Source organism: Clinocottus analis, unplaced genomic scaffold, assembly GCF_023055335.1.
Source record: "Clinocottus analis isolate CAN_PGR_092001 unplaced genomic scaffold, fCliAna1.0.p SCAF_10, whole genome shotgun sequence".
NCBI classification, from domain to species: domain Eukaryota; kingdom Metazoa; phylum Chordata; class Actinopteri; order Perciformes; family Cottidae; genus Clinocottus; species Clinocottus analis.
Window position 1 is genome coordinate 8,649,435 of NW_027175821.1, and position 25,448 is coordinate 8,674,882.

At 42.0% G+C, this 25,448-nt stretch overlaps 2 protein-coding genes across 5 annotated transcripts; one reads left to right on the forward strand and one right to left on the reverse strand.

Annotated features, from left to right (window-relative positions):
* The first annotated feature begins 3,836 nt into the window (after positions 1–3,836).
* On the forward strand, positions 3,837–12,432 carry LOC137791301 (rho GTPase-activating protein 22-like). Of its 2 annotated transcripts, XM_068586131.1 has the most exons (3): positions 3,837–3,901; positions 9,147–9,617; positions 10,465–12,432. In XM_068586131.1, exons 2-3 carry the CDS (start codon positions 9,166–9,168, stop codon positions 10,700–10,702), a joined length of 690 nt encoding a protein of 229 aa, XP_068442232.1. In that variant the 5' UTR covers positions 3,837–3,901; positions 9,147–9,165; the 3' UTR covers positions 10,703–12,432. The 2 variants fall into 2 exon arrangements, with proteins under 2 accessions (XP_068442232.1, XP_068442224.1); XM_068586123.1 differs by lacking the exon at positions 3,837–3,901 and having other exon boundaries at positions 8,471–9,617.
* Positions 10,791–24,969, reverse strand: mapk9 (mitogen-activated protein kinase 9). 3 transcript variants are annotated; one of them, XM_068586091.1, is made up of 12 exons: positions 24,804–24,969; positions 19,194–19,340; positions 17,905–18,034; positions 17,297–17,355; positions 16,918–17,056; positions 16,417–16,582; positions 15,446–15,517; positions 14,373–14,555; positions 13,779–13,903; positions 13,623–13,686; positions 13,198–13,269; positions 10,791–12,975 (listed from the first exon to the last, which is right to left on the reverse strand). In XM_068586091.1, the coding sequence occupies exons 2-12, from the start codon at positions 19,307–19,309 to the stop codon at positions 12,839–12,841; spliced, it is 1,263 nt and encodes a 420-aa protein (XP_068442192.1). In that variant the 5' UTR covers positions 19,310–19,340; positions 24,804–24,969; the 3' UTR covers positions 10,791–12,838. The 3 variants fall into 3 exon arrangements, with proteins under 3 accessions (XP_068442192.1, XP_068442202.1, XP_068442211.1); XM_068586101.1 differs by having other exon boundaries at positions 19,194–19,343; XM_068586110.1 differs by lacking the exons at positions 10,791–12,975; positions 13,198–13,269; positions 13,623–13,686; ... (1 more) ...; positions 14,373–14,555; positions 15,446–15,517 and adding an exon at positions 15,542–15,880.
* Positions 24,970–25,448: the final 479 nt, after the last annotated feature.

Here is a 25,448-nt window from a genome sequence, read left to right on the forward strand (position 1 = left end):
TGACACATCTGAGAGATTTTAAAATGATCCTCCTTTAAATGGAGAAGCAAATTACCGCCCTCCTAATGTTTCTTTCTTTCTTTTCTCCGATGCAAATGGAAAGAATATTTCAATTGTTCTGCCTCGACACATTTCCCGATGGGGAGTAAATCTCGAAAATCTTCCAGAAAGCCCGTTCATGAGGATGAGCGAGAGAAGCGCTTGGGAGGAGATGGCTCATGTGTTCAAACGAGAGCGGCAGAGAGATAGAGACAGAATATATATGCAATAATTTGATCTTGTATGAATACTCTGTAAGCTTGAATGAGCCCATTGACTGTCATTGTGTGAGAGAATTTAAAAAGCATCTGATGAATGTGAGCACATGCAGCAGCAGCAGGTACATTAAAAGAACAGCCGCAGCCTATTAAATCTCTGCTTTATGGTCTCCCTCCTCACTCATAACCACATTGTAGAAGATAAGAGCCTTTCTATCTATACCTGGATTTGCTCAAGGAAGGATTTATAATGGTTTGTGAATTATGCGTGACAGATGGAGTATTGGTCTTTTTATTGTGCGCCATAAAACACTTCCATATCGTTCACAGGAATTTGAAAGACTGACTAAGAAGGAAGCAAACGATCGCTGTGTGGTTTTTTTTTACATTTTTATTATTGTCATTTGTAGTCTCCACTGAGCCTGCATTATCAATAGACAGCACATGTCTGTGCCTGCAGAGCTGGAAGTGGTATGTGCAGAACCAAGCACATACATAGAGAGTCGAGTATGTGATCATCAGCCCTCCCACTGAGGAAGAAACTGTGTGAAATAGACACACGGAGCATGTGCCTGTGGCTCTTTAGTGCAGCTTTCACCCAGTTTAATTTTCGCTTCACAGTTTCTCCTTCAGTTGTATCTCTCTTTCTCAACTCAACAGCAGCAGCAGCGGCGCACAAACAGACAGTTAGCCTTCCCTGGGATAACAACCAGCAGTCGGCTGTGGAGGGAAACACTTGCTGCTCTCCTGTCAGCTTTATCGTCACGTCAACTTCTTCTTTTTTTTAAAAAAAATCAGGAAGCAAATATTTGTTAATTCTCCTGTCCGGCTATGAGCAAGGCAATTATATTTAGAGTAACGTTCCAGTAATGTGGATTCACTTCCTTTAAGGCTTCCTGCAGTAGCAGTTGTATTATTGAATCTAAAGGTTGTCAAAATGACTAAATGGACCTAAGTGGCCAGAGCTCCTTGAGCTGTGATGGCCTTACACCTCTGTGTTAGAGGGAAGGGACAGCGTGTGTGAGACATGCCTGCTGGCAGGGCCGGAGTAGAGTTATAGTACAGAGTTATACTGGAGCAGCAGCAATGTTCATTTGAAGAATTCACTCAATAACATTTCAGCATTCACATGTCACACCGCAGGGCCCGTTTGTCCAAACCAACACTCAGCTGTAAGAGAGCTAGACTGTGTGTGTGTGTGTGCGTGTGTGTGTGTGTGTGTGTGTGCGCTGTGCACGCGCGCCACGATGCTTAGCAACGTTGACGTTCTCCTTCGTACATTGAGCTGTACTCACCTGCCGGATCCTCACTGCGTGAGTCTGGAGTCCTCGACATAGGGTGTTTATTGTTTCATTATTATGCTGAGACGATGCATTATAATGACTTTTTGTGTTTGTGAAATGCATCAGAGTAGCTACAATACTTGGGATTAACAACATGTTCTGCAATAATAAATATATTAATAAATATCCATGTTACGGTGGTTTGTGAGGATGTTAAAACTATGGTTTATCCCTTTTTTTATAATGAGACATATGTACAACATATAGCTGGCACTGCAGTGTGAGGCAGCAGGCATATGGAGCCCGTTGTGGAGTAAAGATATTGGAATAAATTTACAAGTGTGCTGAGAGGTGTTTAATTTGTGGGTTGGCTTCACGCGCAGCAGGTCAATCACCCTGTTGTGTGTGTGTGTGTGTGTGTGTGTGTTCATTTCTGCAAAGATAAAAGGCAGAAATTCTCTAGAAATTATCATCCTCTATTTTGATCTCTTCAAACAAACAGCTCCTTCCTCCCCATTCTTTTCTTTGATTAAATACTCAATGATCATATACATTTAATTGAACTGATGTTAGAAGTAAATTCCAGTTTCCAAAGAAATATTTGTCTCGTGTTTGTACTTTTGGCCATCATTTCGATCGCTACCAGTAACATTGGACTGACGAGACATGGAGTGTGGCTGAGACTTTACACTGTACAGGTTTAAAAACAACCCTTGTGTTTTTGTCAGATAAAATTAAGTTTAATGTAAAGTTATTATCCACTATTTTCTTGGCCGACTTTCAGAATCACCTTTGACCTCCTGTAGTTGCTTATGTTTGCGTTTAAATGAATGACTATTATGGGTGCATCAACAAAATTGATCCGGACCGATATATTGAGTCAATGATCAACAATCCAATAGCATCACTGCAAAGTGAAAACATCAATACATATCATCATCTTTACGATACGCCTTTATTTTGAAACTCACACTCTCTATGTTACCAGTTCCTTCTGAAGCCCATCTCCTCATACAAAGTCATGTCACATCATATTCAAGTTAATTTAAATGTAACTGGTTGTGTTCATGGGCATATGATGTAATCATATATTAATCACAGGCTATTAAGTGGAATCAGATTGAAATGGCATCTTGGTGGCAGACTTTGTGATCTCAGAAAACACAATGTCTCTGTCCAAGTAATCAATATAATATCACATCATGATAGAATTTGTGATGAACATTCCTCAGGATTATGACTGACATTTGTCCAAATAATGTTTCCAAATATAGTCTCAAAGAGAAATGGAAATAATGGCAAAAACTACAAAAAGGGGCCGAGTTGTAATCCATCATAATTTTCCTTGAAGAGATTTGTGAGATAGAGGAGCATTCTGATAGAATAATGAAAGCTGTGCACGGCTCCTGTCCGGTTACAGTGTAAACAGCACAGAAACCGCCTCCCTCCCCTTTTCTCAGAGGGGGATGGGAGTCTGGCAACGGAAACACATGTACACACAGGCCTGCATGCGTACACCATCAGTGCAAATGCAATCATGAGCCACGGCATCATTCATCGGTTTACCTCTGTACTATGTAAAGGCGGCGCAATCACTAAGATGTTGAGTTCATCCATACAACAACGCAGTCACCTTATAAAGCCACACTGACTGTGAGCCCATAAAGACACACATCCCACTATATCTGCAGCACAACAGCCCTCGGTTCTGCCATCTAAGTGTAGCAATAAATATGAGCTGTGACTTTCTCTGAGCCTATAAATAGAAAAGGACCCTGGGTAAAGCGGGTGTCCTACACATATTGTATTAAGGCCTGTTAACCTGGACAGTGTACACATGCAGTGCTGCATCAACACTATCTCCCTATCGCTCTCACACACACACACACAGACACACATGGGAAAAACCCAAGAATAATGTGCTCATTCAAGAGAGCGTTTATTAACATTAAAGGCATGTGTATTGTGTGTTAAAATCGAAATTTCAGTGCACAGTGAGGGAGGTGACAGATCTTATGTGCAATCCACTCTGGCGACCTTTGACTGGCTATTCCCATCATCCTATTGTTTGGTCTACCAGACCCAATCAGCCGCCCCAGGACTGTCAATGAGGCGAGTTTTCCTGGTGCTCTGTGCAAACTGGACTTATTTCAAATGTGTGCTCGGCCACACACACACACACACACACACACACACACACACACACACACACACAGGGTCTGGGAGCCAACACAGTGAGCCCACATCGGCCTGTTAAACTGAGGAACTGTCAGGCCTGTTTGCCCGTTAGCCGGCAGCTAGAAGCTCGGACATGTCCTTACTCTTCACACGGGCGTACACAAGCTGATGGTCCTTGCAGCGGTGAGTGCAATTACACAAGTTCACAGCTTTTATACACATTCTTTTTCATGTTGCCATTTTCTTTTTTATTGTGTTTTTAATACTATATATTTCCTATTTCCCATCCTAAATTCCCATGCCTATCCCTTCTTTCTCTTTGTTCCATTGCTTCATTGTGTGTTTCGGTTTATATAAAAGCATTTCCTGTCCCATTTCTGTCTCTTGCCTTCCTTTCGCATTTCTTTCTCGCGCGAATCAAGTGCGAGGGATTTAGCCGCTTTAATACCTGGTTTCATGCTCCAACGTTGCCAATGCCTACTGAGGCCTCCGCAGGGTCGAGGAGAGCGTTGATATGCTGCCTTCCTCGCTCACATCCACTCTATTTCCAGCAATCCACTCCTTCTTCCTCCTCCCTCGCTATCTTACCTCCACACACTCTGTATCTTTTCTTCTGTCTGTTCTACCACCTCCTGCTCCACCTCCTACTGACAGAAGGACGATCACATATGCAGGCACTTCAAACATTGCTCCTTCTCAAAGAGATCCTTGGAAGAGAGCTCTGGAGTAACCCAGAGTAAGTCATCAAACCGGCAGCATTTTTCTTTTTTACCATCCGTCTCCCGGTCTGTGTGCTGTTCTGCTTTATTTCTACTCGCACAAATATTTGCATCCCCCTGAGCTTTTCATGCTTTATTACGTCTGCTCGGCCTTGCTCCCTTCAGTTGTTCCACATCGAACTTGTATTGTGTTTTCTCTGTCTCTTCCTGTTCCCCTCCTCGATTACTTCTCCCTCCTCCGCAACATATCTGTGAGATTGCTTGAACTCTACAGATTTCCTCGTGGTCCACGCATGAATCTGACAGAAGGACACTCTAATAACATGCCGGCTCAAAAGGGATTTACACTGAAATTCGCTTTCCCTTTATTTCATTTTCGGCGAACATCTGTCTCATCAATGACAGCTGTGCGATGCAAAGTGGCGGTTGCATACATATAACGCACACATCAGCTGCTCTTTGCTGAAGTTAGTCAGACAGGTGGGTTGTTAAAGGTGTTGATTCTCTCCCGCCATGTCTACTCTAAAATAAGTTGTTCCCATGGTAACTCTGCCAGGTCTGTTAATTGACTGTCAAGATGTGTGATGCTCCATGGTGGAAAAAAAAAAAGAAATCCTGCAAACAAATGTATTGCATAAAAATTAGTGGGTAGATAATCACATCGCACAGCTGCCTCAGGCAATGATAGTAAGAGCTATCTAATAAAAATGTTAATGACATGAGCTGTAATGAAACTGTAGAGCCTGTGGACTCTCACACACAGGCGTGAACGTGTCAGACGTTTAACATGTGCAGAGGGTATTTTTGAGAATGCTCATCGTGGATAGATGGCTTTAAAAAGCAATTTAATCCAATTTAGTGTAGCAGCAACATAACCTACCCAAACATGGAAACCAGTGACGTACATATCCAATGTTTAAATCTGTGTGGGACTGTTTGAGAGAGCGCAGGAGGGTTTATGCATGCGGGTGAGTGCCTCCTCAAATAATCCAGTTTTGAATGAAACCTTGAAACAAACAGACAACCGCTTGAAATGGATGAGAGTGGAGCAGAGACGCTTCCTCATAGGAGGATGTATGACACTGTTTAACAGAGTCACTCGTAGTTTAAATCTGGACATGAGAAGAAAGTTTATGAATAACACATACAGGTGTGAATAACCAGTACAAATGCATACATGCATCAGAAATACATGGTGTTACTAGAAATACACGTCATTATGGATTCATAAGCTTATGTGGAATTTAATTCGGTATAAAATCAGTGTTCAACATAAAGGAACTCCACAGTATCACTTGCTATTCATTCTGTTAGACTATACTGAGTATATATTGAAGTAATATGTAAAAGGACCATAAAGGAGATTATTTTCTCAATTTAACATATTTAATTGATGCTCAATAGACAAACTTCCAAATCATTTATCAGATCACATAATGTAAAAGTAGCAATACTACACTATAAAACTATATTTCAAATTGTACTCCACAATTAGCAAACAATTAAGTAAATGTAAAAGTGTGCATAATACTAAATAGCCTCTCAATGTTTAATTCAACAAAGTAAGGTTTCCCCTCTGAAATGTGGTGGAAAAGATTATAACTAAAGTACATCAACCTTAAAACTGTACTAAGTATTTAAATACATATACTTACGACTATGATAGTCAGTCAGTGAAGCTGAAAATATTGGAATAAAGAAATGAATAAATGCCACTTATAGTGTTATTAAAGTCGTGACTCGAGTGGCGTTTGGCTTTGTTTCCTTAAGTGAATAGGAAACCATGCTTGTTTTTCTAAAACAGTAAAGAGACGGAATATAATCTGCTCATGTAGCACTGCAGCTTTAAAGCACACAGACACACACAGGTTGGAGATCAGTGGAAAGAGAGGCAGGGATGCAAATCTCTCCAAAACACACTTGCATGCAGGAATACCCCATCGCATTACAGACAAACTCTGCTTGCTATTTTCTATTCTCTCATTGACGGTGCATCACTGCCTGTCTGCTCGACTCCTCGTCACAGCCACACCTTTCCCTGGCTTGGTGTAGTTGCATATCCATTGATTAAATTGTATTCTGGACTATATATATATATATATATATATATATATATATATATATATATATATATATATATATATATATATATATATATATATACCCTGTGCCTCGCTGTAACAACAAAGAGAAGCTGACTGTGTTGTCCTTGGAAACTTGGCCTGTTAAGCAGACCCTGCTTCTCGTTAACAAGGGCCCTCCTCAATTACTCTCCTTCAAGACACTTGCTAAAATAACCACTGAGCCCTTCACCCCCCCCCCCCCCCCCCCCGACCCCCACCCCACCCACCCACCCCCTCACACACACACTTTATCCATCCACCTTTATTATTTAGAACCATGGGGATCTGTGTTGCCATGGATTCTGTCGTCATGGCTACAAACAACTACGCACTTGTCCAGGAAGTAGAGAAGGACGAATGAGAAGGGAGGGTCGGGGAGATAAGGGGTCTTAGAGGAAACTTAACCTCTGCATGGGGGCGATCCAGCTGGGATAAGTCACAGGGCGAGGGGGTAAAGACGGCGAGGTCCTCCATCGTATGTTCAATGACAGACGGAGGTCAGGGCAAAGCCTTAGAGGGACATGCACAAGATTAAAGCATGTGTGTGGTATTCCAGCTGGTTGCTGTCTTAAAGATGCATGCCCCTGTGGTCTCAGAAGAGACATCTCAGGGTCTCACCTTGACAGCACATTGCTCATATTCCAGATGCATCTTCCTGTATCAATTCAGGATGGCACAAGGAGGGAACTCTGCTCTCATTTAAATCCTGCAATGTACGTGGTCGGTGCAGCCTTGAAGGATGCAGAGTCATTTACATCGGGCAGATAAGAGTGGAGTTTCATCAGCATTGACGGACTACTAACTATTTAATCTGCACTTGCAGAAATTAACGTTTGCAAGCTCACCCTTGATTTGTGAAGCATGGCCCACTGCTCTCAGTAATGTTTGAGTAAATCAAGGCTCTAAAAATGAAGTACTCATAGGCGGCACATGCCAGTATGACATTGCCGGTATAGATCCCCCTGATCAAGAGGAAGTGGCTTGGATAGTTCCACCGTTGCGTCACACTGATGAGCGAGTTTTTTGCAGACAGACACAATTACTACCATGTTCCCTTAAAGTTACATTTGAGCACCACGTTAAATCATATTTATGGGAATTGTATACCTCTGAATCATCATCCTTGTCTTCAAAATATCTCAACCGATTCAAGGTACACCGCCCATTTCTGGGAGAGGCTTTTTATAATGTTGTCTAGAGCTCCACCTAGTGGTATTAAGAAACACTGACCATGACACCAGTGATGATTAGTTAAGTCTCCTCTCTCTTATGCAGATTCCTCCTTTCATCCATGTATGTCCATCTCTTGCACCCCTGGAACAAAACATGAGACTTTCCTCTGCCATACAATGCGGGTAAAATCTGCAACCTGCATGATGACACAATATGATTTGTCACCTGGTCCTGTTGCTGACAGGATTTCTCTGGAGCGGCTCTCAAAGATAAGTGATGAATGCACTGTAGCAGATTCTGTGGGCTGAACTCTGTCAACAGCTGCAATAAAGCCTCCTACAGTTTTAATGTAGACTCAGTGCATTAAACAGAAAAAGAGAATCAATGAGCCAGCGAAAGTAAAAGTCCCATTGAAGCAGTAGCCAGTAAAAGCCAAGAGTAATTGCTGAAGAATTTCTTTAAATGTTAAAATGTCTATGTTATATCCGGTCTTTAACATTTGTGTTTTTTGACAAATATTGAGTGCAGATTATGGGGTTAATTGTGTGCGTAACACGTTGTGCTCATGGACACTGTCTATTTCTGTGGTTCCAGTTATGTGGGACTGTCTTTAGGAATGAGCCAGACTATATTACACCCTGGTCCCTCCCTCAGAAGCTGTGCTAAAGTAACAGCTGATGTCAGTCCTGCTTAAAGACACACACACCACGCACACGCACACACACATACACACACAACAACCTGTCTGCCACTAGGCAGCAGCTTCAAGGGCACAGCCAGTGGGAGGAGGGCTCATGCACCTTCCTCTCCCCACGTCGCATCAGCACAGGGGAGGCTCCATAGCACGCTCACAAATCTACAAATCCAAGACTCCAATCCCAAGTTGCAGCAGACAGGGCAGGCAGTAATCTAAGGCTCTCAGCACCCACATGTGCCCGGTTGAATCATGGAGATGCACTGTGGTACTACTGAGACCCCCACCACAGGCAGCTCCTGCTCCACGGACCCCCTGTACGACAACTGCCCACCTTTTGCCCAGCGAGGGAGGGCTAGGGAAAAGGAAATGCAGAGTAGGGTTGTGTGCCCTGCTGTAACCAGACTCCCAGGCCCCTGTAGCCCTCTGCCTGGTCTGGCCCCAGTTGTAAATGAGGTTCCCATTCTAGTCGGTGGGGGAAGAGGGACTGGCGCCTTGCCAGATCATAGCTACTGCAGCTGGAGAGGAGGCCTGGGAAGACAGCACTGGGAAGCAGAGATGGGTCCATGCATAATAAACAAAGCAAGAGGAGGAGTGAGAGCAGGAGAATGGGAAGGTATCTGGGGAGCCGAGGACAGAGCTCATTTGAACCAGAGCGAGGAGCACAGGAGTGCTCTTTCTTTGTATGATAACCTCCCCGACGCTGCTACTCCCGACAGCCTCCAAGAGGTCCTTGAGATGGAAACGAGCTTCCAGGAGCACTGGCAGGGGCAGATGTACCAAGCATGGGCCCCTGCGCAGATCCAGGGACTGACGGACAGCGAGGGAGCGAGTGAAGGCAGGAGCCGCAGAATCCAGCAGCAGAATCCAGACAAAGACAAGACGCATGAACAGGACCCAGAGCTGGACTCGGGAGCCTGTGGCTTTAGGCAGAGGGATCATCTCCTGCTACCGATGTCACCTCCTCAACAACATGTTACAGCAAGTTCCCCTCAACTATCCCAAACTGAGTGCAAAGTGATGTGGCCCCCAGCTCACGCTCAGTGCCCAGAGCAGCCATCCTGGTCTCCCAGGGTGCCGCCTCCTGTGCCCCTCGCAGACCCGTCCGCCAGTGCCCTTCGCAGCCTCCTCACGAGCCTCCAACAGCAAATAGTCAGACAGAGGGAGGAGTACGAGTCACGAATACTCAGGTAATGTACATTTTCTTTTGTCTTGCATTTCCAAATGAAACTACACAGCACACATTTAATCTAAATTGAATGTGCTTATGCAGTCGGCTTCAGTAATACTTTTAGTTCACCGATTTGCCTGTGAGATTTTCCCAGCTCGTAGTGTAGTTCCAGTGGGGGGTTACACAATGTTCCCAGGCCCAGAAAGTGTGTCCATTCAGCTGTGCTGCTCCGTTCATTCAGTTGACCCCCAGCGTCACCCTACATCCTGTTTTGTTCAAAGTGCACTTTTAGTTTCCTTTAAAAGGTCCCAAAAACACAAGATTCCTACTCTTTCAGTCCATATTTCTATTCAGTTTCACCACTCGGTCTAATGTGGAGATTTAAATGTGTCGAGTGTTTTATGTTAATTAATTGGATGTACATTTAGAAAAGTTCATAGTTAAAAAGTACACCTTGTGTGGTTGACCTATAGAAACAGCTCATGTCACTGGAAAGAGAGCTAATTTAAGGGGCCATGCTGCTGACCTAGACACAACACATGCCTCATTTATTACTGATATAGATAGAGCAGGTCTCAGTGTAAGGTCACTACTGGTTGGCATGGACAAGAGGAAACCAGCAATTCTAATAGCTTAACATGGAGGAAGGAAATAGATATACTGTAAGCCACCTGTTCTGCCTTCTCCAACTAAATCAGGAATCAAACCTACTAAAACCAAACAATCAACATAGATGCTAGAGCTTAACGAACAAATGCATTATCGATCTCTCCCCCCACTCCTGCTCAGTAGCAAGTAGCAAAAGAAAAAAGCTTCAGCTCTCAGCCGCCTTATGTACATCTTGGATATTTGTGTCTTTCCATCAGCCTAGAGCAAAGAAATGAAGAGCTGCAGTTGGAGGTCGTTCGGTTGAAAACAAACCTAACACAGCAGCGGCACTGGTATCAGGCTGTCCAGGCTAAGATTTCGGAGTCTGAAAGGACCCGGGCCGCCGCAGAACTACGCAATGCAACTCTGCAGAAGGAGATGGAGCAGTTCTTTGACACCTTCGGAGAGCTCAACAATGAGGCCAAGAAGACCGAGTGCATCGTCAAGAGCTTTTGAGAAAAGAATACATGAATGTGTGTGTATGTGTGATGTTATGAACTGTGTGCAAAGAGGACAAAAGGCACAAGACTGATTTGTCTTTAAACTCTAGTTACGATCATGTATAGTAGTTTGACACAACCTATGCAGAATATTTCCTTCCCTAGTTGGGAATGCTTTTAAGTGATGTACAATTACTTTTTCATTAAGAATGTGAGAAACATGCGAAACAAGTCTGAAAGAAAACTTATCACCGATGTCCACTTTATTAATTACATACGGGCACAAGATGTTGGCCAGGTGATTATATTGTGGTCATTGCAGTCACACAGGACATCTCTGAAAATGAAAGGAGAAATAAACTGAACGAAAATGTAAGATGCATTGTATACAATGGAGCTTTTTTTTTTTTTTTTTAAACACGGTAAACATAGTAAGATTTGTGAAAGTGAAATTGCCACTCCACAGGTCATTTAAGGCATGACTAAAAGAATAAGAAAATGTTTTAAAAAAGCATAGTGTGCAACATTTAAAACTTCAGTGACTCCATAGTGTCATATTTCTGCGTGTCCATCACAATGTGCAAACAGTCTTGCAAAAAGCAGACAGTCCATTCCTCTCATCTTTAAGTTTCCGTCTTGAGTTCCAAGGTCCAGATTTTCCTTCAGGACTTCACAGTCACGTCCTCAATCCAGACCACAGCATGTTTGCTTTATGTTGAGGACTTCCTCCATAGACTTTGCCCTTACAACCGGGCGACTGCCGTCTTTATGGACGATTCAAATGAGATAATGAAGGAGAGCGCTGCACAGTACAGTTTGATAAGACACACACACAAAGGCTCACAAGGCACAAAACAATACAATACAACATCTGCATCAAACAGCCTTTCAGAACCAAGAACATTAAGTTACTGCAAGTAAAAGACCGGACCTGAACGGATTTCTCTTTATAACGAGAACTACGGTATCTTATTGGCATCTTGAATGCCTTCATGCAAGTTGAACACCATTATTTGTGTTTCACCACCTTCATTTTTATCTACATGATGACTGATTGGTGAATTTTGTGACTGCTCCAGTACTAATGGAATGGTTTAGAAAAGGAGCTTTGACAAGAGGCTTATTTTACACGGGCCTCCATGTGATTTGTGTGCAACATTTTGCAAGAAAACAAAAATAAATATTACATTTATCTTTTTGCCTCTCCTGAATTTAAAAGGAATATTATATTGTTTTGACATACACATTGTTCGTCGGTACCTTATGTCCAATGGGGGTGCAATATACAGTTGTATTGAAATGTTGATTGTAACAAAACAAGCACACTGTATCTATTAGTAATGACAGAGTCAACAGCCACTATAAGTGTCGGATCATGACATCTTCACATACAGTACATTATAGTCGGAAAGTAAATGTAACACTGCAACCACAGCTTCCCCCAACTGTCAGGAGGAAAATCTCAAAATCCACATCACTCAAGGCAATTGACAAGAAAACGATGCAGAAAGCCCCACTGTGGAGATCTGTTTGTAATACAGCGAGCTAAAGGATGAGTGTTTGATCACCAGACAGACAGCAGATTGGTGCCGCCGACTTATGCTAAGCTTTTGTTCGTATGGCGTGCATGCATGACAGCGGCTGGACGCTGTGGTCTTTTTTCAGGGTGTGTCTGCTCTAATTTGATAACCTGTGGTCTCAAGAAAATATTCGCTAAAAAAATAAAACTATTAAAACACAAGCATACGAAACCATCAACAATTCTCCCACCTATTCTTGGCAACCCGGAAATGAAAATGGACGCATACATCATATATACTTGATCACGGTAAACAATATCCACAAAGAAGAAACAGATAAACTTTTGACCCAATACACAGCTTTGACCTTTGGGAAGCAGTCTAAAATAAAAGTTTGGTGTTGTAGAGGGGAAAGAAGATCACCAGATCATAAACAGGAAGATAAAAGAACAATAGACCTAGTCACTGACGTTGAAGAGGAAGAAGAAACACAGAAATAAAAAGGGACAAAGAAAAAAAAGATTAGAAAATGAGGGCGGAGTGAAGGGAAATTGATGGTGGATTGATATTTGGATATTGTAGATAGGAGTGGAGGATTGAGGCTGGCAGAAAGATGAGGCCATGGACTGTGTTCACTGACTGTCGTCCAGCGGTCCCGTCAGTGTGTCGATGCTGCTGCTGTCTGTGTCCGAGGCTAAGGTGTGCTCCGTGGACATGGACGAGATGTCGTTGGCTGATGAGGACTGGGAGGCTGAACCTGACACCGCGTCTGACACATGACACACAATAAAGGGAAACTAAGTTCAGGAAATATTTACCAGATTTAACAGAGCATTTCCTATACATTTTTTATGGTACAGCTGTGTCCAGAATGACATATTTAAAAAAAAACAGTATTGGGCTGAAGCTAACACCACCGCTGACACCACTCCTTGTAGCAGTCTGGTGTCCAAAATTCCAGAAAATGTATAAAGAGTATGCACATTTGTACCTGAGCAGTCTTCTTTCGTCAGTCCATTTTGGTTCCTCTCTTCCCAATCAATCAACTCTTCATAAATGAGTTCTGTAGAAAAGCAGAACATAAAGTGTCTTCATTGATTTATAATGATAGCACTTTTATTAAGGTCCAGGAAATTCAGAATCGGTCATTTGTAGCTGATGAATTATCTGTGGTCATTCTATCAGAACAATTGTTCTTAGTTTGTCCTATTGCTTGTTTGCTGAATGACTTGGCAGTGCTTTATTGCACAACGGTGAATATTTGCTTTAACTCGGAATGATTTGCACAGCCCGAATACAGTATATCTGCATATTGATATGGAAGAAACATAATTCTTCATAAGGATGGGTTTGGTTTCCTCTTTGAAGGTTAAAGTGCACTGCTGATAGATTTCCATAGAGGGCAGTGCATCCTACCTTTCCATTGCTCGATGGAGTGCTCTCTCTCTTCCAGCTGTTTATCTGAAATCTGCGGAGGAGGCTACGAAACAAAAAGACACACATAAATCAGCACGGTCCCACAGTCGGCATCTTCACTGATAAAGTGAACCATCACTGTAGCGGTCTCCTCACCGCGTCGGCCTCTCCGGGGTCGTACCACACGTGAATGTACGGGTGATTTAGGGCTTCTTCTACGGAGATACGGCATTCAGGATCAACGACCAGCATTTTGGACAGCAGGTCCCGTGCTTGACCTGCTGTGATGTCAACACAGAAAGGGTAATGTTATTATGGAAACAAGCCCATGACCTCACTTCATTTAAGCTGTCTTTATGCAAACTGATTACTTCCGCTTGCAGGGTTGGGTAACATCTCAGGGAAAATCAAGATTTGCTTCCTTGTTTCAATGTTGTGATTCACCACTCTAAATGCCACAGATGGGGGCAGAACAACTTTTGACCCACATCGTCATTCTCTAAACCAGTTGTATAAGGGATCCACTTTTCACCCTGTGTCCCTATAATTATTTGGAAAAAAAGTGTCATTACATCAATATACTGCCAAGAAAAGCCCTTATTTAACCACAACCTTTGTGTTAAAGCAGTGTCCATCCGAAGAGATTCTTTAAAACAACAATCCTCTTAATAATATATGCTGGGGTGGAGGGTGTGGGGGGCTATGTGCATTGAAGGTAAAGAAGTGTAGTTTAGTGTGCACATTTCTTACTCTTTATTTTGTCATGTTCTGAGTCAGAAGGAAAGGCCCAGTCGGGGAAAAGCTCGGCAAAGCTGACACCAGGATACTCCGGCTTGTTCATCACATAGTTTCTCACCGTCTCCATCAGTCGGTTCATAAACTCCAAACTGGGCGTGCCCAGAACCTCAATCACCTTATTCCACTGGTCGATGTCTGGACAACACGCTTGTTATGGATAACCCAGCTGCATTGTGGGCATGCACATGCACAGGCATCAGGCAAGACAAGGCATTGGATCAAGAGATAAATACATGAAATACACACTCTATGAATAACATATACATATCCACACAAGACAACGGTCATGCAAGCAGATATGTGAAACTGTACTTAGGCACAGTGGTGCTTTGAGCTTAATTCCTACATTAGCAATTGATTGCTAACATTTGACGATTAGCAGAAGACGAAACTAGAGCCAAGGTTCATGGGAACGTTGTTAGTTTTGCAGTTATTTGGTCATCCAGGGGGAAATATTAATGTGTGTAATAAATGTCATGACAATCAACCCGGTGTTTAGACATTTAAAAAACACCAAAAAATTAAAATATGAGCAGTCAAAGGCCCCTTGACTTAGAACTGCAGTAAAAAGCTATTACTTCCCCCGCTGAAAAGCAATCTGTCCTAGAATCCACTGCAGCCTGTACCATTCTCAGCCTCTCCGGTGTAAATGGACGGTGCCACTCAAAGGAGCTGGCAAGTGTAGAGGTGACCAAACCCATTAGAAACAGAGAAACGACCAATATAAATGCAAATGAATGAATTGCTTCAATTTAATTCCCACTATCAATTAAAAGGATTATAGCTATCTGAAAAAAAATCCACAGATTAATAATCATCGAAGAGGTCAGGAAACCGTGTGCTAGACATCTTGTATGGTCCTATTCATAGGATCATGTTTCAACAGTGAAAATGTGCTGGAAGAACAATAATGCAAGAACATTGTCAAAATGGGCTAAATACTTAATGTTTTATGGAGATTTGATTGGGGCAAAAGGTGGAAGAAGTGGGACAACAACAGAGATGGTGAGAGCAGAGAAGGATACGGTCTGTGCCCTGGAAGATGACGCCACCCTTTACCATCTCTCCCATGATGCACCCCACTGACCAGATGTCCACTGGAAACAGAGGACACAAGCAAACATAAACACAGAGAACATATATTCAAAACTGATCACATAACATCAACCATATAGTATAATGAGAAATATACAGTTAAATGTCAGATGTTGCCACATAGTCAACATGCTCCATGGTTTATATTCAAATGACAAACGATGAAATGCAGAACACAAGGTGGCATTATTTTGGTTCATCCTCTAGCTGTGCCATGGCCAGATGCTTTCATCATATTTATCTTAAGGCTGGCTTTCTTCTTTCTCTTTGGCTTGGAAACCAGATGCAGCCTTCCAGGCCTTTCTCCTCGCCTCTGCAGCTCTGCTTATCAGTTTACACAGCTGTTGCTCTCTTCATCACTTTGCCTGTGTGAAGAGTAGGATGTATGTAGTTTGTCTCTCTCTTTCTCTCTCACGGTGTGAGTTGATGCTTCGCTTTAAAATGTGCATGTGTGGCCTTTAACTTCTATCATCACTCAGTGTCACTGAAGCTGAATGGTCCGTGTGCTCTTTTTATGTCTCCAGATTATACAAACCACTGGAGGTCAAGTCTCATCATAAAAGTAAACTGTGAAAGGCTACACTATTCATTGTGACTGCTTTAACAGGATAGTTACGCTCTGGGAAAAACTACTTGTGTTAGAGCAGTGTCCTGTTAGGTCAGACCAAATAAAAGCCTGGCATGGCTTCCAACTGCTTCCTGTTTCTAATCCTACCGCTGTGTGATGTTTCATGTTTTATGTATCACTTTGTAGTTGAGCTAGTTAAGAAAAGTAAAAAACATAAAACACATTGGCATATGAAGTTATCACTGTCCCTTTGTTGATTTAAAAAAAATATTGTAAAAAGGACATATCTTTAAAACTACAGTTTCTTCAAGACTGGTGCACGGCTGTTCTTACCATTCTCCTTATATTTCATGCCCAGTATGACCTCTGGGGCTCGGTAGTATCTGGTCACCACGTAGGGAGTCATCATGAAGTTAGTGCAGGCTGTCCGAGCCAAGCCAAAATCCAAGATCTTTAAAGTGCAATCCGACTTTACCACAATGTTACTGGGCTTCAGGTCCTGAGGGGAGAGAAAATCTATAAATATAGAAACATACACATACAAAAACCTAACCCATGATGTATATAGTATGTCAATAGAAGTGGTAGCGGGAGAAAGAAAAGCATGGATAGCTATTATATAATATGTTTGAATAACAATATGTCTGGATACTTGATTAAATGCTAATTAATGAGCAAATTAACACCAGTTGAAAGTCTGCCATCCAATCGCAGCAGCTATATGGCAGTGTTCTCCAGGGTGTGCCAGTACAGTGTGACATCATTGATGGGTGTGGTTACAGGTGCAACAAAGCAGGCTGTGTGTAGAAACACACTTAATCCTCATCCTGTTACCCTGTGGATGATGCCAGCAGAGTGCAGGTGCCTGATGCCACAGAGGATCTGGTAGAGCAGATAGGACATCCGCTCGTGGTCCAGGTCCATGTGGATCACCTGGCATAGACTGGCATCCATCAACTCCATCACAAGATACCTACAGGATAGAATGAGATTGAGCTTTAAGCAAAGAGGTCGTAAAGGAGTTTATAAAACAACAGTGCCGAAGGCAAAGAAGCAACTAAAGCAGAAACAGCATATATATATATAAGCAACACAGTGCAATACAAGAGAGTGACTGGTAAATAGAGGGCCGCTAGTTTCAGCTAAAATATGAGACTCAAACAGAAACACAGAGTAGATTGTTGGAGCCAAAAAACACTCTACTGCCACTCACAGGTCCTGGAATTCCTCCAGGGACTTCTGAGGCGTGAACACATTGATGAGACGGATGATCTGCAGGCAGAGAGACAGGCCGTTAGTCCACTCTGTTACTCTCCCATCTACATCCACACTGTGGAGAGCTAGCCAACTAAGGACAGAGCGCTCAAGTGGGCATTCATATGAACTCGCTTACAATAGGATATAACTACTCGTTCCGTGCAAAAATAGATTCCAAACTTTAAATAAGGCTACGATGAGTTAATCAAATCAATGGGTATCTTCCAAAGTTACAGTGCTTTGTGTTTCTATGCCTCCATTGAAGCTCATTATATATAAACTCTCCAGAGGAAATACAAAGTGGAAACTACAAAGTAAAAACATTGTTACTTTGGGTGATACCCACTTGTGTAATTGAGACTACTAAAGTCTCACATAAGCCTCACATAAACTTTGTCACATATCTTTACACATTTTGTCCCCCCACAGTTATATTGGAAACTTGTAAGGAAAGGATCTTTTAATGGCCAGTATCTACTGTTTCAAAGAACACATGTGCACCCGATTATTGCTTTCCATGAAGACAGACTTTAAAACATGTGAACCTTTAAAATTAAGCCTTACATTTTTGTGATTGACGCATTTTAGCAGCACCAGCTCCCTGTAGGCCCGCTTAGCATGCGTCTGGTTCTGGAAGGGTCGACAAAGCTTTTTCACCGCCACCGGTATACCAAAGACTGAATCTAGAGCAGAGCTGGTCGCACAATGCAGAGAGGAGGGAACAGACAGACAAAGGTTATCGAGGAAGACAATAAAGGCATTCTGCAGAGAACAGCTGTTGTTTAACTTGCTATAAACAAGACAAGAAAAAAAGCTAGTTACCCGTCTCTTGTCCTTTATTTCTAAAATAGGTAAAGGAAGTGAATAAGTTGTGTTTTTCTTCAAATATAAAGGGGCAACAAAAAGTAAAAAATTGTACAAAATCAAATTCCCAAAGAACACTTTTTTTTGCAGCTTCACCAGTAGAACAAGCTAGTTTCACTGCAGTGTAGCTAGGAGCTTACAAGAAGCCTTGTATCCACTTCTAAAACTGTGGCTTTAGGGTAGAACTTAGGTAAAGTTAATAGAAAGGGATCATCCTGAAGTTGCTGATGCCGCCAATAAGACGGACATGTCTTATGAACAGATATAAATCGTCCCTTCATGGTGGTACCTTATAAAAGGTCAGAAAAAGAATTATCAGGGCCATAATGTTTGCAGCAAATTTCATTGAAATGTGGCCATTAGTTTTCTTGATGTATTGTCATGGAACAACAATTTAGACCGAACAGTGGTGCAAAAACAACGGGTCCTTATATTAATAAGAAAAATTAAATCTAAGTAAAATAAATCAAATTGACCCTCTTCAATTCTACTGTCAATGAAACTTACAAACTAACATTTTGTCAGAATCTTTGGCAATATTTGAAAAAATGAACGCACAAGACATCTAGAATTTTTTTCATTTAATGCAATGACACAGCTAAAAAATATTGTGTTGGAATAGTTTGTACAGTGAAACATCGTATAGCTTCAATGAAGTGTGAGAACAAGTTAATAAAGAATAAACTACATATGTCACATCGTCAGACAGTGAGGAATAAGACGGTTTCTCTCCTGTTTCAGCTATTGAAGAGGAAATTAAATGAACCTTAATGTTAAGGTATTAATGGCAGACAGAAAGACATAACATGCCCTTTGTATAGCAGCCATTTTCTCTCGTCATAGTACAGATGTTACTTAATAATAATAATAATAATTAATCCCTTATTAGTGAGTAAATGTTTTCTCTGCATTTTAACCCATCCTTAGTAATTAAGGGGCTGAAGTGGTGACAGAATCACTGAAATGCTTATAAAAGTATAGCATCTCACCAGACGATGCCCTGGGCGCCTGAGCCGATGGCTCGTAGCTGCTGGTAGCGCTTGAGAACAGTGAAGGTGGAGTCTCCCACCTGAACGCTGTAGAACTGGCCCTCTGCCTCACTCATCCTGCTGAACAGTCAGGACCACCAGCGCTGTCTGCTGGGGGCCAACAAAACACATAGAGAGGGGGAACAAAACTGATCAACACCCGAACAGCACGAGTGACTCCACTCCAGCCAGTACAGCTGTACACTAAATCATCTATTCTCAAATGGTCGTGCAGAAAGGTAAACAATTTGAAGCCCGTTAATAAGCCTCCATCAAGGTGATGCTGTTTTTGCACTGACAAAGAAACTTGAAACCTGTTTTCCAGTCCACTGAATCACTCAAATGATTCATAGTGAATGGTTGGGCCTAATATGGTTCCATCTGTCAGTCCCTGGCATCACTCCCTCCATTTCAAGCCCAGTCCTAAAGCCAACCAATCCATCACCACTTTCTTCTCAGTATGTTCATCTGACAATGGTATCTGTGGATTGGAGCTGAAGCTAAGGCTCTACATGTTTTGGTGGTGTGTGTGTGTGTGTGTGTGTGTGTGTGTGTGTGTGTGTGTGTGTGTGTGTGTGTGTGTGTGTGTGTGTATTTAGTGGTGGACAGAGGCAACTCACAGCTTTGTGATCCAGAGGCTCTTGCTGCTATATCTAAATTTATGCTGACACAATTGTGCCCAGTAAACACACACACACACACACACACACACACACACACACACACACACACACACACACACACACACTCACTCACTCTCACACACACACACACACACACACACACACACACACCATCAGGAGTAAGCATGTTAATTTCTCTTTGATTCACATTCAGCTTTACAACATGTGTGTACAGCCGGATGAGCACATGGTGACTGATACCAATGTTAACACTTGATATGTTTGTGTGTTTATAAAAACGTGTCAGTGTTAGCATGGATTCCTCAGGCAGGAAGTGGAGGAGGAGTATTATGAGGAGTATTATTCTTGGCCAGGGTTTGTGAGTGTATGTGTGGGCGGGGACACACAATTGTCTCGCTATGCAACAGCAAGCAGTCACGGCTGTTGGTCACTCCTTCAGAAAACAGCCAATGGAGTATGATATTTTAGCCTCGTCTGTTTGACACTCGCCAATATTCCTGGTCAGAGAGACAAAATGTGGAAAAGAAAGAAGCGGCAGGGGAGAGGTTGTGATTGAATGGAGCCAAAAAACATCTCAAGCTGGGTGAACTGTGAAGTACTCAGTCTCAGCTTTGACACTGTGACAGCATCGTAAAGAACTGCAGTGAGTGAGCAGTGATCTACATTAGTAAGTAGATGTGGACAAACTGTCAGCTGACCCGACGGTTACTGCCTTTAGTTTGAAGTCAGTAGCTTAAAGAGGGAACATTATGGTCACACTGAGGCAGCAACCTCCGGTTCCGCCGACTGAAGCCAATGCAGATGTCTTAGAATGTGCATTCTCTGTATTTGCCTGCAGGGGGCGACTCCTCTGGCAAAAATAAGTCTGATTGTATGGAAGTCAAGGAGAAAATTACCCTACTTCTCACTTGATTTATTACCTCAGTAACATAAACATGTTAACATGTATAAAATATGAGTACATTGTCTCAGTCTACAGCATGATGTTAATTTAGTAAATTATCGTATCATTTAGAGTAAAATAGACCATAAAACAAAGTATGCTTTAGGGCGGGCTACCTTGTGATTGACGAGTCGCTATACAGTCTATGGCCACACTACTATGAATTAACAAAAAAGCACATATGTTGCCTTTTTTTTTTTTTTTAAATCTAAGCATAAAACAAACATAAAATGAATTAATTAATATGTGGTATAGTACCTTTAAGTAATTTAATAGTAAATATGCTTTCTTATTACTATTATTTGCTGAATATTATTATATTGATCCCCATGTTAATCAAGGCACAGTAAAAAGTCTGTCACCATCGGTGTTAATTTTTAAATATTGATCTAGTTAAACAGTTTTGTAAACAATGAAAGAAATACAGCTTAAATCTCTGGAGGACTGCAACCGCACCTTTACTCAGATGAAAAATGAATGCTTCTCATCTCTATCTACTATCTTCCTCTGCCTTCCTGGCTTCTCCTCCTTCTCACACACGCACATCCAGCTGGCTCTCTCACTACACCCAAGGGGAGAGATGCAGAGACCTTTACTTTCTTCGTGCTTCTCTCAGTCTATCCATTTTCCTTTGCTTTGTCATTCATTCCCTCACTCCTCTGCCCTTTCCTGGGTTCCTGCCATCGCCTCCTAAAAACTACAGCAAAAGGACTGGTATTAACACATATTGTAATTAATATTTTGATCATCCAGAAAGAGCTTTTCCCAATTAATTACGTAATTGTTTAAATGCAGGTGCAGCAGAATCACCATGCTTTATGTCTTGGCTGGGAACATAAAATGTTCCTTGACTTGAAGGCAGCATGGATTCTAGGCCAGCACTTGAACACCATGTGCAACAAATATCTTGCAACACCTTTCCCTCTGAGAAAAATACAGGCTCTATTTTAGCTTGGAGGCTGCATTGGCTAAAAGTGGCAATTGATATTTTTCCCCAGTATCTTTTTACCTCAAAGTCTGATGCACTGATTTACACATCAAGCGATAGAACACCTTGAATGTCGCTGTGGTTCATAACCATAACCAATTTCAGCTGCTGCAAGCACAGCGTATGTGCAATCCTTTACTTACTGCCAAGCTAGGCCCGACTACAGGCTGAATGTACAGTTGACTCAGCGCATATATATGGACTATGACCGGGTATAACCGAAAGGGGGGTGGCAATTGCATGTATGCTCAAAAAGCCAGTCAGACACCAGCAGACACCTGCTACTGTTCCGGCCAGCATTGTCAATGGTGAACTCGTTCAAATTTAAAGGGGTTCGATTAGTTTAAATTAAATTTAATGTCACCGAGGGAAATCTAGGCCATTGCAGGTAAGCACCAAGTGGGACACTTCAAAGACTAATAGGCTTACTAATTTGAACTAAGAAAGTATAAACAAGATTAACTACTTGGTACGTCCCTGATATATTTAGCAAAGATGTGATCATAGCATTAATCATAGCAGTACACTCACGTTGCATGACCTCAGTGATAATGACAGTGTCACTCATGATACAGCTTGTCGGCCTAATTTCTATTTAGTTTCAGACATTTTAAATGCTACATAATTTAACCAACCAGAGGATTGTAAACACTTAGGGCTCTTACTGTACCAAATAATAGCACCTAGTCATACGAATGAATGACTTTAGTGAACACAGTAGAAGATAAGGAACTAACACAAATTACAGACAGAAGCAATGTTGGTCTAAACAAATAGCTATTATAAAGGTACAAACTGATCATAGATGTTTCTTCAGAAAATGCTGTAAGTAACCAATCTCTGCTTTAACCATTTAAGGCCGCATGCCAGAGATCTTTCACTGCAAAGACAGTCGGTCAGTATATTGTTTTCTATGTCGGAATAATATAGCTGGTTGTTTTCTCTTTTGAACCAGCATTGACCAAATATGATTTATCTGATTGATTTATTTGTAGAGTCATTGTATTTGTAGAGACCGACATAAACTCAATTAACTTGGAAAGTGCTTTTGTCTAAAGTGGATTACGTTCCCCCATACACAAATCTGGAGCCATTTGAGTGTTAGTGGTTTGCTCAGGGACACCTTATCACATGAACAGGGAGCCGTGGATCGAACTACTAACTCTACAATTAAGGACTGGCCTTTTTTTCCTTCAAAATACCATCAACCAAAAATACAGAAAAAGTCAGATAACTCCCATAACAATGGAGCCCGTAGCAATCTTATTGTAAAGTTAAAGGGTCAGAATGCCTCATATATTATGCCAACATTGTGATATGAGACTAGACATAGTGTTATTGGATATCATAATATCCCATAAGCCTTGTCTTTTCCTGGTTTTAAAGGCTGCATTGCAGTACAGTGATGTCATGTTCTGAACTTAGCAAACTGTTCTAGCCGTTCTATTATTCTCTTTACCTACTTTGTCAAAATGTACACATTACTGATGTTTATTTATTTTAAAAACATCTTATTGTGTCAGTATTTATTGAATGCATCAATTTTCTGCTCTAATTACATCAGTATTGAGGTATTTGGTCAAAAATATCGTAATTTGATTTTATCCATATAACCTAGTCCTAATCGTTGCATGACAATGCATATGAATATGAATGAAAAACTTGCAGGCAAATATAATGTTCTCTTTTCCTTCTCCCTTAAAATCCATAACTAAAAAACACATGTGGCTTTGTTTATTTCAACACTGCTGTTATCAATGAGTTAATAATAAGAGAAATGACCTTCACCATCCTCTACCCAAGCTCATCATGACTACTGTCCAGTTAGTCATGACTGTCAGTCCAGTGCAGCCCTTGGGTCTGACGTGGCCTTGGCTCTCGGTTGGGAGCTTTGGATGAGAGTCAGTGAGCTGGCTATGATATCAGATCATGGCCCAAAGACTCTGCGTCTCATCCTGATGTGGCAGAGTTACAAAACACACAGGGGCGACTTCATCCAGCCTGCTGATGCACTAGAGATGTCGGCTGAGAGTGTGACACCAGTATCTTGAAGAGGATAAATTATGCTTAATATGTGTTAATGGAGAGGTGGTGTGTGTGTGTGTGTGTGTGTGTGTGTGTGTGTGTGTGTGTGTGTGTGTTTGTGTTGTTTCATAAAAACAATCTTATTTTCCTTTTACAGGTGGATTGTGCTGTGTGTGTATGTACTACAATCTCACTGTGTGTATATGTATTACGATATCACTGTACTATATGTAGCCCAGGGCTGTATAACAATCATTGCTTGAACAAATTTGAGACATGACAGATTAATTCCATGTACACGTGGTGCCTGATATGTTGACACGCTGAAACTTGCCTCTGACAAGCCGTGCCAAATAAAATATAGCACTAACTAGCATTAGCTTTCATCACATCTATACCCGTTTTCGTGGCAACTGTGGTGTCTACACCGTGAGTGCACTTGGCCTACAGACATGTCATTCATTTGGCTCAAAGTAACGTGGACGTTAGTGACATCTGCATAGGTATATGGGTAAGATCATTGGCAGCCTTATGTTATAATACAGCCTAAAATTGAGAATTTCCTAAATTCCCACACGCAGCACGCCTACTTTGAAACATACACACATACGCGCACACGCACACACACGTACACACGTACACACGTACACACACACACACACACACACACACACACACACACACACACACACACACACACAAGGTATGAAGTCACCCGTGTATGACACACCGCTCCGCAGCACCGCTGGCAAGTTGGTGGTGTAACAATACGTTCACACCAACTAAGTCACACGCACATAAACGCCGGTTAAATTCACGTCGCGTCCGGTCGGTTACAAAGTTCCCGAGGCCTCGGCTGCTCGTCTTCTTCACTTGTGTCGGAAGCACTGCGGTAGTCGGGCCGGGGCTGAACGGAGAGCTCTGACGGACTAACGGACGGCAGAAGAGGTGGCGGCGGCGGCGAGACCTACCTTCTCCCTTCGCCGCTCCCAGGGCACTCCCATGCATCGAAAACACAGACACAATGCTCGCTCAGTCTTTCAGGCACGACGTGGACTTGTAAAAGTTTCGGAGAACGGGTTGTCACGACAGATAGATCTTCCTCCTGCTCCCTGCTAACTCCAGCGGCGGCACGGAGGGACGAATGCGGAGGAAGGGAACGCCACAACAAGCACAGCGCGAGCATGCGGGTGACGTCATCACGCATAGTTTACGTGGGCGCAAACTTTTTTTTTTTCTCCTCCACAAAAACATTGTGGAAAAACTTTTCTGGATTCTCTGGATGTTATTCTTGAATCAAATATTGGTATACGTCACAAATCCATGGACGAATATGTATCATTTTCTGGAGTAAGTATAAGTAATACAAAAGTAGAAGTAGCATACAGCTCAATGTTGGGTTATTAACATATTACACATTAATTAGCTAACCATTTGTATCATTATATGCCTCATAAATTATATACTTGTAAGATGTAAAATAAGCTGAACAATCTGATTCTTCAAAGTAATTTTAGATGTCAGAAGAATTTAAGTGTACCTGAATAATAACTATACCTGCAGCTTTCATGTCTGTCTCACTAATATGGCATCAACACTTCACAATACTTACAGAA

Coding starts and splice junctions, on each gene's coding strand:
- LOC137791301 (XM_068586123.1), top strand. CDS start 8,680: ATGGAGATGCACTGTGGTACTACTGAGACCCCCACCACAGGCAGCTCC. Junction 9,618..10,464: donor TACGAGTCACGAATACTCAG/GTAATGTACATT, acceptor TCTTTCCATCAG/CCTAGAGCAAAGAAATGAAG.
- mapk9 (XM_068586091.1), bottom strand. CDS start 19,309: ATGAGTGAGGCAGAGGGCCAGTTCTACAGCGTTCAGGTGGGAGACTCC. Junction 17,057..17,296: donor CTGGAGGAATTCCAGGACCT/GTGAGTGGCAGT, acceptor TCTATCCTGTAG/GTATCTTGTGATGGAGTTGA. Junction 16,583..16,917: donor CTGCTGGCATCATCCACAGG/GTAACAGGATGA, acceptor CTCTCCCCTCAG/GACCTGAAGCCCAGTAACAT.